Below are 12,144 nucleotides of genomic sequence, written 5' to 3'. Positions count from 1 at the left end.
AGCTTTGTTAAAAATGGAAGCAGCTTAAAAGTTGGAACTTGGCACACGTCTTTCTCAGTGAAGGCAGGACTTGGAAGACAAGAAACTGAACAAACTCCTGCCTGTTTCTAGCTGTGCAATCCAAAACATGATTAAGTACAGAGGAATGTGATTCAGGGAAGGCATGAATGGAGCAGGACTCTGTAGAAACCGTCCTGCCTTACGGCAGTTACCTCCTTGTGGGCCAGTGAGAGCACAGGAAAAAATTACACTCCTCCCTGACAACTTTATAAACTGCAGTTTTGGAAAATATCTCTTTTTAGTACAGTTCAGGATTAAAAACACCTAACTGCTCTCTACTGTTTTAGTCTGTTTGACAGCATTTGCCCCCTTGTGCTGTTTGTGTGTTCTCTGACATGGGACAGGATGACTAAATCCCCCTGGATGGACAGCACCAGGCCACCCAGTCCCCAGGCAAGCATCAGGAGAGGCTCTTGCACCCCTCCATTGCTCCCCTGAAGCAGCAGGTTTATGTGAAGCCACCAGATCCAGCCACTGCTGGTGTGTGTTTACTCGGGAAGGCTCTGACAGACTTCCACAGTGTTTGGCCTCCATTATCTGCTAGACACAGCATCAGAAAGAAAAATAGCGATCTACTTTGCTCTGCTGCTGACTGAGCCACGCTCAATCCTCTTAGCTCTGCCTGCCCAGCTCAATGCAGATGGCAAACCGTGCAGGGCAGGGCAGCGTGAGCCTGGAGAACTCCCTAATGCTCCACTGGTGTGAGGAGAGGGGTTTTCTTTCTCTGCAGACAGAAACCAGGTCTTCTGCAGACATCAGCTCCATGCCTCGGTCTACACTTCTATGCCACTGCGATAGGAAACACTACCTCAAGATTCTGGGATTCGTCTCTTACCTGACGCTCAACCACCAAAGAAGAGTGAAATCCATCAGAGCAAACAGACTTCCAAAAGAAGTAATCCTGACATGTATCCATGGCTATTCCCTGCCAAACCTTCCTCTTCATATCCAAAAAAAGTCATCTGCTAGGGGCAGTGCTGCCAGCTATAAAAAGCAGGGTAAGGTCTTCTTCACCTCCGATACCTTGTATCAGCACAGACCCAGCCTTCCTTTACAAAATATCTACTGACAGATAATACTCTTTAAGTACGAAGGCCTGTTTTCCTACATGACTTTAAATATCTAACATCTAAATGGCTTTCTCATGAGATTTTCTAGGTTTGATATCCTGCAGGAAGCCCATCAATAGGACTCTTTTTGTGGAGGCACCAACTCAAAGCTTATTCTAAAACTATACCTTCCTTTATTAGTGAGTTGAACCATAGGCAGGAGTATTTCTGGCACTAGCACAAGATAATTTACGGTATCTAAGGCTGCAAGAATAGGCAATCTGATTTGGTTCTTTCCTTAAATTAAGCCTGAATAGGCAGTTCAGTCTTATTCTACATTATGCTACTCAGGCTGTTCAATCCTACCCTCCAGAAGGTGGTCTTCTACTCATTCCAGAAAAGTTTTCCAGTTACAATTATAAATGAATGTCATTCAAGCAAGTTGGGTCTTATTAGCTACACAGCTGGCAGACATAACCCATCAATGCTGAGAGCCTGCTAATCATCCCCAGAGACAAAGGCACACCCTGCAGATGAATGAGGCCAGGCAGTGTAAGAAGCTGACTTCCAGTGTTGAAGCATTAGGAGGAATTCTTCATAGTTTTGTTAAAATGCATCAGTATGTGATGGCAGGAGTCACCCAGATAGCATCAGTGATCCACTCTGAAAGGTGTACAGGACCTTTGGCTGCTGCAAAAATGGATGCAGAACTGAACAGCAGTCTGAGATTTGGATATCTACATGATGCGACTGCTTCAATCATTACAGAGCTCTTCTAGGCTAGAATTTCCCACTAACAGGTTTCTACATCTTTTGGGAAAGGGCATAGGTATCACCCTAGCTTCTTGTCTAGGCTCAGCTTTGCTAAAGCTGTTGGCTAAGGTGGCTCACCTCATTAAAGGAACGTGCACTGCTGCTGCCCTTGCACTTCTCAAGCTGACAGAAAGGTATCTATCATCTCTATATTCTGAATGTGAATGATGGGAGAAAAGTGAGAACTCCTGACTCCTCTCCATGGGGTTAAGGAACAACCCTCCCACGATTTCCACGACTTCATGAGGACTGTTGGGTGAGAGCATGTCCACTTTTTCTGTCTGGTAACATAACCTCAAAATTCGTGAGCCCAATCTGCTCTGCTGTGTCATATGGTTCCCACCATCTTCTGAAAGCAAAAGATTTCCATTCCAGTGTTTAAACACTCCCATGTGAGCTCCTCTGCTGTGAAGTCATTCCTGTGCCTGTTCGGCATTAGAGAAGTTCTCTTGTGCTGGAGTACGAGTGCTTGACGCTCCTCTGGATTTGTTGTATGAATTGTTCTACACGCCAAAGACACCATACATGTGATGTACATCTTTCTGAATTCCTTTAACGTTTTTCTCAATATTGAACAGCACAGCTCCAATGGCTGTTCATTGGACTATAAAACAAAGAGGTTTTAATATTTAGCAGATTATTCAAGCCTCTCACCAGCTGTGACATGAAAATGATCCTGTTGTAAATTAAGATCTACGCTGGCAAAGATCTTTATTAGCTGGGACACAACAGTCTTAGCGGTAGTAGAGAATAGTGTGGTGAACTATGAATACCATGTGGCTTCGTACTCCATTACTGGAATAATATCTGTACACAATGCACTGTTCCTCAAGGGTGTGACCAGGACTGGGGCCACTGATTCCAAGGAGTGGTCCTGCATGGGAAAGACAGAAACTTTCAAAATCTTGACAGGAGATCAACTCTGAACATGGAATGTGGAAGTTATTGGTCTTTCTTTAAATACCAGAATCAGAAATAGTGGCTCTCTTCTGACACAAACTCATTATAGCTTGCCGTGATTTTCTGACCAAGACTGGCCAAGAGACACAGAGCTTCTGGGCCTTCTGAGAACATTTTTGTGACTGGAGTTTGGTCTCTCAGATCCCACTGTGCTCACTTAGTCTGTTGCTGGAGATTAAAGTCAGTTATCACAGTTTTCCGTAGGCACTTGGTTGTAACCTCAGCAGCCAAGTAACTTCTTATTAGCCTCCCAGGAGCAGCAAAGATCTCCTCTCAATGCTTAGACACGTTATCACTCTGGCTGCAGATACATGAACAAATCAGGTTAAGTGTCTTGCTGCATGAGGTGGAATGCTGGCTCATGATGACAGCCAAGCCATTCAAAATGGTCCCAATAACCTGGACACTTTCAGCCCCTGGAATACCGTGTATGTTGTTTCCCATAAATGCAGAATGAACAAGATGGCTTTTTGTTCAGGAAGACTTTTTTTGCTTGAACATGGCCAAGAAAGCTGATCCTCTTCCACCAATCTCTGTAACTCTTACTAGCAATATGGAGAAGGCAGAAGGTGAGTGTCAGGCTTAGCAGTGAAGGGAAATCAGAGATTCCTAAAAAGGATGCTGATGTTACTGCTCTTATGTGCTGTCAGTCCCGAACCAGTGATCATTATTCTGTCTACTATTTACCTTAACCCTTCATGTAAACTCATGTTGCCACCATATCATCAAGGGTTGAGAGGATCATCACTTCAGATCACTAAGACACTTGGGCTTTCTCTTCCACAGAATTTAGATAGTGCTCCATGTTTTCCCTCATACGTGGTCCTGCTGTTTCTGGACTAGGCCGTAAACCTTTGTGAGGTACTAACCAGAGTAGGCCCTTCTCCTCTAGCTTTTTTTTCCAAGACGCATGCCTGTGGACACAAGGATAGGGCTGGCTGAGCACATAGAAGATTGGTACCTTTTCCTAGCTACTGCAGGGTTTTAAACACACGGGGAGGGAAGATGTGACTCTAGAGTCACCAAAACTGGTAGAGATTCTAAACGACAGGGGGATGTTTGATAATAATTTTAAAGTTCTTCTGTTGGCTGTGTTTCTTCAACCCACGCTGTCACAGATCTTCAACCCCTTATTCAAGTATTTCTGTTATTCAAGTAGATGGATGATCATGAGGTCCTGAAGACATTTTGAAGCCAGTGTATGGTCCAATAAGTTCTTCTGGTCTTCAAGCCAGAGATATGCCATTACCTTCTAGAGCAGTGCAGACACCAATACAATGTGTGATGTGCAGGGTTGTTATCAGCCACACCAAGTGTGGATGGAGGCCAGTTACCAGTGGTGTGCCTCAAGGTTTGATACCACAGCCAGTACCATCTAATTTCTTCAGTAAAGGCCTAGATGAGAGGACAGCATGCACCCTCAACAAGTTTGCAGACAATGCAAAACTGGGAGGAGTGGATGATACACCAGATGGTTGTGCTGCCATGCAGAGGAGCCTTGAAACACTGGAGAAATGGGCAGATAGGGACCTCATCAAGTTCAACAAGGGGTGTAAAGTCAAGTTTCTGGAAGGAGCAACTGTGCATCAAGTGCCCACTGAGGGCTGACAGGCTGGAAAACAGGTTAGCAGAAAAAGATGTTGGGGTCCTGCAGAGAAGCTGAACATGAGACAGCAATCCACCCTTTCAGCAAAGAAAGCCGACAGCATCGTGGGCTGCATTGGGAAGAGCGTTGGCAGCAGGCCTAGGGATGCGATCTTCCTCCAAAACTCAGCACTGGTGATGCGCATCCAGAGTCTTGCATCCAGTTCTGGACAACCCAGTGCAAAAAAGATTTGGAGAAAGACTTCAGCAAGTCCAAGGAAGAACCAAAAAAGATGATTAAGAAAACAGTGTATCTGCCATATGAGGAGAGGCTGAAGGAGCTGGACTGTTTAGCTGCAAGAAGAGAAAGCTCAGAGGAATCTTATCAACACATGCAAATCCCTAATGGAAGAAAGCAGAGAAAACAGAGCTAGACCCTTCTCAGTGATATCCACTGAAAGGACCAGAGGCAATGGAATAGAAATACAGACATAAAAGAAAATATAGGAAATTCTGTATGAAATAAAGAAAAAACTGTCTTATGGTGAGGGCACTGACATACTAGACAGAACAGCTGTGCTGAAAGGTTGTGGAATCTCCATCTTTGGAGGTACTCAAAACATGATGGAACAAATTCCTGAGTGGCCTGCTCTAGCTGACTCTGCTCTGAGCATAGGGGATGGACTAGATGATCTCTAGAGCTGCCTTTTCACCTCAGCTATTCCGTGATTTCTCTGTGTTTCTCAGCCAAGTGGAGCATTGTATCCTGGGATTTCCAGCTTTTTCAGGCTGCACCTTTATAGTTTGAAGTAGGGCATTCTAAGCTACTTCAAATCCACACTCCCAGTCCCCTTCAAGCTACTTCAGTCCATGCAAATGTAAGGATGTAAAGTTTCAATTCCTACAGATCAACAATGTCTCCTTTGGTTGGTCAAAACCTGCATTCTTGAGTTTCAAATCTTTTTGGCTTACTTGTCATTGATTCCAACAGAATAGGACTGGACAGAATGTCACTATGTTGACATTATTTTAGCAGTCTTTGCTCTCTTCTCCTCCTACGAACATAATGTTCCATGGAAAGAAGGAGGTAAAATTGAGCAAATTTTTGCTTTGATCTCATATTTACCCTTTTTCTATTTCCATAATCCAGCCGAACAGCATAGGAAAAACAAGCTAATATAATGTTGCATTTCCATGCAGACAGTTACTCCTAGCAATGACACTGGGTAAAAGAATGACATACGATACAGCATTCCACTTGCACACTTAGAATTTGGAAGACACGGATGGTGGTGTCTTGGTTGTTTTCCTTCCCCCAGGAAATTCCTTGAAGATCGCTGCCACGTGCTGCAATCTGGTCCCTTCATTAAGCCAAAGAATTTCTGCAAGGTGCCTCAGCAAACTTCACTGGCAGGATAAACTAAAGATGAGCTGGGCTCCAAGAGAAGACACACACTTACCACCACCTTCTTGTTAAACTGATGACAGGATTTTAATAAAAGGCCATCTGGGAGTCAGCAAAAGCCAATTTCAGCACACGTAGACCTGAAGTGTTTCAGCAATAGAAGCTACCCAAAAATGTATAGTTCCTTACAAAAAATAAGTCACTAGAATTTCCAATTCATATATCCAATATCTAATTTGAGTATCTGATACACAACATGTATAAAACCCCCAACAATGCGAAACACGGGATTAATCTTCATTAAATCTATGTGTATAAAGAAAATCACGTTTGAAAATGCTGAAAATTTGTTCTGCTGGAGAGAAGATATTGAACATCCGTCTATTTTTCAGAAAAGCAAAAGGGCTCCCTCTGGAGTGGATTCCGAAATCGACACAGGATTCGGATTGTAACAGGCGGGCAGAGAAAATGAAAAACCGTAACAAAGCAAATGCGTTCTTGTCTCTTATTAGTTTACTTGTCCTGTTTACAATGAGCATACTGGGACTAATTCAAGGAGACTGTATCATGATTGAATGATATGGATCCATGCCCAGAATATTATTAAGTAAGTCATTAATTAGTTTTCATGCATGGACTTGTATGTGGCAAGGAGGCAAATTAAAGGATTCCTGAAGAGACAAGAAAGCTTTTTTTAGAGTGTAAAATACTCCAAAGAATCTCCAACAAGATAAATTATGAAGCCAGCTGAGAATCCACATTTTCAACTCTGGATGGTCATGCACAATTCTATAAAAACTAATGAATACAGCCACCAGTTGTGTACCCATGGCAATAAACTTAATTTTAAAGGGAGACATGAGTAACTTTAAGGACATATACAAAAACATGCTCTACTGGAAACTGATGAAGGTTGCTTTCAAATTCACAAGTGAGAAAGACCCCGCATTCCCATGGATTATTTGCATACAATCCAATCAACATAAAATTGGTTTCATGCAGAAAGGAAAAAAGTTAGGTCACCTATAAAGTGAAGTCAACTTACTGCCTGCTTTTGCTCTTCTTCCTATAAATGTTGCCAAAAGAAAAAGGTGAAGAGAGAAACAGGATAGATTAATTACCATATGAAAAGGAAACATATACACACAAAATACACAACAGACCCAATGGAAAAAGAGTACATGGCAAGTTGTAGAAACATCTGCAGACATGAAAGGGAACAAGGGCATTAGGCACAACAGCTGTGGTGGGAAAGCAAAGATGTCATTTATTCCATGCTCAAAAGAAGACTCTTATCTCAAATGGCCTTCAGTGTTGGCAGAAGTGGAATACATGGGATGGATATGACAGCATGGATATCTTGGATATAGGACAGGCTATCTAACAAATGTGTTTCTTTTACACAGGACCTTTACTGGCTTCTCTTCCTACCCTGTACTCAGAACTACCTCTCTAGCTGTTCTCAAGGTCAAAAATATCAGTCCACCACCCTCTAACACCTAGAAATACCATCTGGAGTGCACAACCGCTGCATGGCATTTGGTTCCCTGTGTGCTCAAATCTGCCATCACAGAGACCCAAACTCTCCTAGCCTGAGAGGCACAATATCACCTTTCTGGTCAGAGAGCGCCTGTTACCACTGCGCATACCACAACCTCTGCAGATGGGATTCACAATGGTGAACTAGCGAGCTGGAGGCAGCCAGGTCTGGAATGGGAAGGAAGAAACTGGGAGGCAAAAGCACTAAAGATGCAAGGAAAAAGATGCAGAGAAAACAATCCCATTGTTGCAATGCAACATTTGTCAGTATGGATGGCTACTAATTTGAAAGATGAAAAAAGGTGAAATATGAATGAATTTCTCCACTTTTGGAAGAACATACACTGTGACCCTTCTGGGACAGTGGAGTCACAGCCATTTCAACTATACGAATGGTCTTTGGAATGAGCAAAATATCACATAGTCATGCGTTTCTTTCACAATTCAGAAGTTTTCATAGATTTTCTCTTCATAGATATAACCACCATTACGAGCCCTGAGGGCTCACGTCTTGCAGGCTTGGTTGTATGGAGAAGCATGGCTGTTGTGGTGCGGGCAGCAGCACTGTGCATTAAAAGAAAGGCTGTCAGCGTGTTTTTGATGACCCTCATCTATGCAGAAACAGCAGGTACAGCTTTTTCAGGGTAACAAGAGTTGTTCTCTCTGACAGTGGCTTTGCACAGACTGCCAGTGCAGGGGCAGCAGGACCACTGGTAAGCATGTCTCCTCAGAAATTCAGGTTATGGAATGAAAAATTTCACAGAATAAAAGCTCCTTCTGGCCTTGGCATCCATGAACTGACTTATCCACCTTTCCTCATTTATTTCCCGTCTGAGCAGGATAACCAGAACCTGCCCCTTAATTTAGAGCAGCTTCTTCTCACCACTGTACTAAAAGATGTTATCACAACTGTGCACTGTGGGCACTACAGAGGTATCTGGGATCGACTACAGAGAATTCCACATTTCTGAGCAGATGCTTTTTTTTTTTTTCCCTTTTTTCCCAAGACCTGGAGTTCTCTCAGGTGTGTATTTAGACTCTGCTGTAGAAGATGTGTGGTATTGCTTCATTCAAGCATGGATCAACATCAACATTGAAAGCCAGTGCTGTCCTCCCCACACTCCCACATGTTTTCAGTTGTTCCTCCTATCAGCACTGCGACTAGCAGGACCAGATGGTGAGCCAGGTCAGCAAAAAGATCTTAAATGATCTCCATTCTACAAAAAAGTTGTTAGTTTGAAAAATGAGGCTCTAGCATTAACTACAGATGTGAAAAAAAATACCTCAAGAGGCATGAACCTTTGCTAGAAGAACTAAGGAGTTATTAGATAAATCATCAAATCAGCTAGTGAGGAAATTACCATTGAGGAAATGGAAAAAGTGAAACGGGATATGCCTGCTGAATATCTATGTAGCTGAAAGCAAAAGCCCTGCAAGAAGGCAGACACTCACCACTGCAGACTACTCATTAGAACAGTGCCAGCTAATGGCACTAGGTGATTACAGAAGACTTCAGGAAAAAAAGGGAAAGCTAAGCCAACAGCCAGGATGAGGAAAAGGAGATAAAAAGTACTGGGAGAAAATTGCTGATGACAGTACTGACAGGTACTGTTTGTCCTAGATGGACAGAATGCCTCTTGCATGCAAAGGGCTATCTGCTTAACCAAAGGCTGGCTGCAGTGGCTAGAGGACACTAGGTTGGCAGCCAACAGGCAGCCCTGAAGCAGCCACTGCACTAGCCCTGCAGATTCAGAGGCTATAGTATTAAACTAAACCCTGTAACTGTTCTCCAGTATGATTTGCACATGTCTGTGCTGTTAAAACACCTTATCACCCAACCAAGGTGGCCTTATCCAAACTGACCCCCAGGAATGGCTCTGGCCATGTCACCACCCCGGGTGGTGGTTGCAGAAGGTTTGGGAAAGCGTTGGTAGCTCTGATCCAAGGGCATGTCAGCGACCACACCAGCAACAGATCAGGTAGGTGAGGGCCTCTCCAAGGAATGCTGTCTGGCACTAATGATCTCACCCAGATAGATACAGCCGGGGTTTCATAAGTGCACAGGAAGACACAGCAGAAGATACCAATGACAGCAGTTAATGGTGAACAACCAGAACTTACAAAATACAGGTTAGGTGGAGACTGGATTGACAGCAGCCCTGAAGGACTTGGGGGAGTTGATGAGAAACTCAACATGACCAAGCAGTGTGCACTTGAGCCCAGAAACCAACCGGGTCCTGGGCTGCATCACCAGCCGCGGGACCAGCAGGTAGAGGGAGGGGATTCTCCTTCTCTGCTCCACTCTGTTGAGACTGCTCCTGCAGTCCTGCATCCAGCTCTGGGACAACAACAAAAGATGGACATGGAGCTGTTGGAGTGAGTCCAGAGAAGTCCACAAAGATTCTCCAAGGGCTGGAGCACCTCTGCTATGGAGACAGGCTGAGAGAGCTGGGCTTGTTCAGCCTGGAGAAGGCTCCAGGGAGATCTTAGAGGAGCTTCCGGTGCTTAAAGGGGCTACAAGAAAGCTGGAGAGGGGCTTTCAACAAAGATCTGTAGGGACAGGACAAGGGGGAATGGCTTTAACCTGACAGAGGGGAGATTGAGACGAGCTCTTAGGAAGTTGTTCTCTGTGAGGGTGGTGAGGCCCTGGCACAGGTTGCCCAGGGAAGCTGTGGCTGCTCCATCGCTGGCAGTGTTCAAGGCCAGGTTGGATGGGGCTTTGAACAACCCTGGGGCACTAGCAACCAAAATAGCAAGGGCCTTTCTCTGCTCTAAGGCCAGCTATCACAGCATGACTTGCTGTGTGAAAAATGGATGGACCTCCAGAGAACAACTATGTCCTTCCAACACAGGAAGAGGGAGCTGAGTTACCAAAATTTCAGATAACCAAAGTTAGGTAATACGAATCCAGTTCTAAATGGTGAAATGAAGACAGCATTAAAAATGGAAAAAAATATTCCATAAGAAAATGGAAAAAACCATAAAAGCTGAACAGCTCATGTAAATCATAAATGAAAAGTTTTCAAGTGCACCACATGATGAGAGAAGCAAAAATCTTGTGAGAAAAAAATAATCTCTGGCAGGGCTAAAACCACCAAAAAGGAGAATTTGAAATTAACACAAATATCAGAAACAAAACAAAGCCCAAGAGGGTGCATACTGCTTCTTGTCAGTCAGGGTAAACTTCTCAATATGGGAAGAAGCATCAGTATTCCTGTTTTGTATTTGACTAATAGTACTTTCCCCTTGTAGTTTCTATCAGCAAACAGTGAAGTACTTTCCACTAATAATGAGAAAAGGAGTTCAAAATATCTACTAGAAATCCTATTTTTAGATCAGCAGGCCTGGGGAGCATGCAGCTGGGATTCTTCAAGTAATTACAAGTTACGTAGTCCAGAGAAGGTAGTTTTTAATACATCTTGGAATACCCAGGGCTGGAATATGCTTTGTTGCACTGATAGTCAAAATGAGATGTAAAACAACTTAAATGAGCACAAAGATCTTACCCTGTCATTGATTTATTCAATATACCAGAAATGCTGATACAAGACTCAACTAATACGTAATACACGAAGCATTATAACTTCACGGAAAGAAGGTCTTGCCAAATAAATCTGGTTTTCCTATTTGAATGTCTTGTAAGTTTGGCTCCTAAAGGACCTGTACAGACACAATACATTTTCATAGGAGAGGATTTACCCATTACATTCTCATTAGCCAGTTACCCCTATATGACATAAATAAAGCACTTTGCAGTGATTTATTTACAGATCTTTTGCATCTCTTACAGAGTAGGATCTGGACAACGGGCAGCTTTCAAAAAGCACTCATTGGTGCAGAAAGGCACAAGAAGGAAAAGAGTGATGAAGAGTACTGAAACTCCTTGTGGAACTCTCTGTGTAGTGTTGTTAAGGTTCAGAGAAGAATACAACATAGAGTTTGTTTTTCCCAATATTAAAAATAGTATTAAAGATCTGAAGAAGGCAAAGAAATCAATCATAAAAAAAGACTGGAGTACAGTATTTGGAGAAGTTCAGCAGAGTCCTACCTGTTTAACTGATTCAAAAATCAAGATGAGGAGGGCCTTTACTATTGAATAATATCTGCATATTAAGACCAGGGGTGCTAAAGTACTCCTTAATTTAACAGAGGGAGAACCACATGTACCAAAGCCAATGGGTATAAACTGAAGTTAAATACATTAAAACTGGAAATGAGGCATAAATTTTTTTCTGTGCAAGAAAATTCGCATTGGCAGTGAATTTTCCATTTGATTTCTCCAGCTCGAGAGCAGATGTCTTTCTGGAAGAGGCTTTAATCAAAAAGAAGCTGCCAGGCTCCATAGAAAGCTCTTCAGAGGAAATGCAAAGAGCCATATTATGCAATATGTAGAACCAAGTAATTACAACAGTCACAGGCTCAGTGGATAATTCAGGTTTTAAGGGACTTCAAGAGGTCTCTAGTTCAGCCTCCTACTCAGAACAGGGTCAACTTAATCTCAGAGCAGGTTTCTTAGAGCTCTGTCCAGTCTTGAGAAAACTCCAAGGATGGAGATAGCACAGCCTCCATCCCCACTCCACCATCTTCATGGGAAGAAGTTTTTCCTTACATCCAGTCCTATTTGTCCTTACAGTGTTTAAACAATTTTGGGAACTGGGGGAGTTAATTAAAATATACTAGATTTAGAAAGGAAAAGCCTAGTAAAAGCCAGCTTCTAAACTAAACTTTGGTACA

General features: G+C 43.1%; 1 protein-coding gene across 12 annotated transcripts in view; it reads right to left on the bottom strand.

Annotated features, from left to right (window-relative positions):
- Positions 1–12,144, bottom strand: part of DTNB (dystrobrevin beta) — a 198,546-nt gene that overhangs the window by 47,299 nt on the left and 139,103 nt on the right. For 8 of the 12 annotated variants that reach the window (XM_065682020.1, XM_065682021.1, XM_065682023.1 and 5 more), the window contains one exon: positions 6,917–6,937. The exons of the other annotated variants lie outside the window; for them this stretch is intronic. In XM_065682020.1, coding sequence (XP_065538092.1) covers positions 6,917–6,937 — 21 coding nt within the window. The remainder of the gene's footprint in view (positions 1–6,916; positions 6,938–12,144) is intronic. 12 annotated transcript variants of the gene reach the window in all.

The sequence above is a fragment of the Lathamus discolor genome, chromosome 5 (genome assembly GCF_037157495.1).
Source record: "Lathamus discolor isolate bLatDis1 chromosome 5, bLatDis1.hap1, whole genome shotgun sequence".
NCBI lineage: Eukaryota > Metazoa > Chordata > Aves > Psittaciformes > Psittacidae > Lathamus > Lathamus discolor.
The sequence above is the reverse complement of the archived record's forward strand: the minus strand, read 5'-3'. Positions and strand labels throughout refer to the sequence as shown.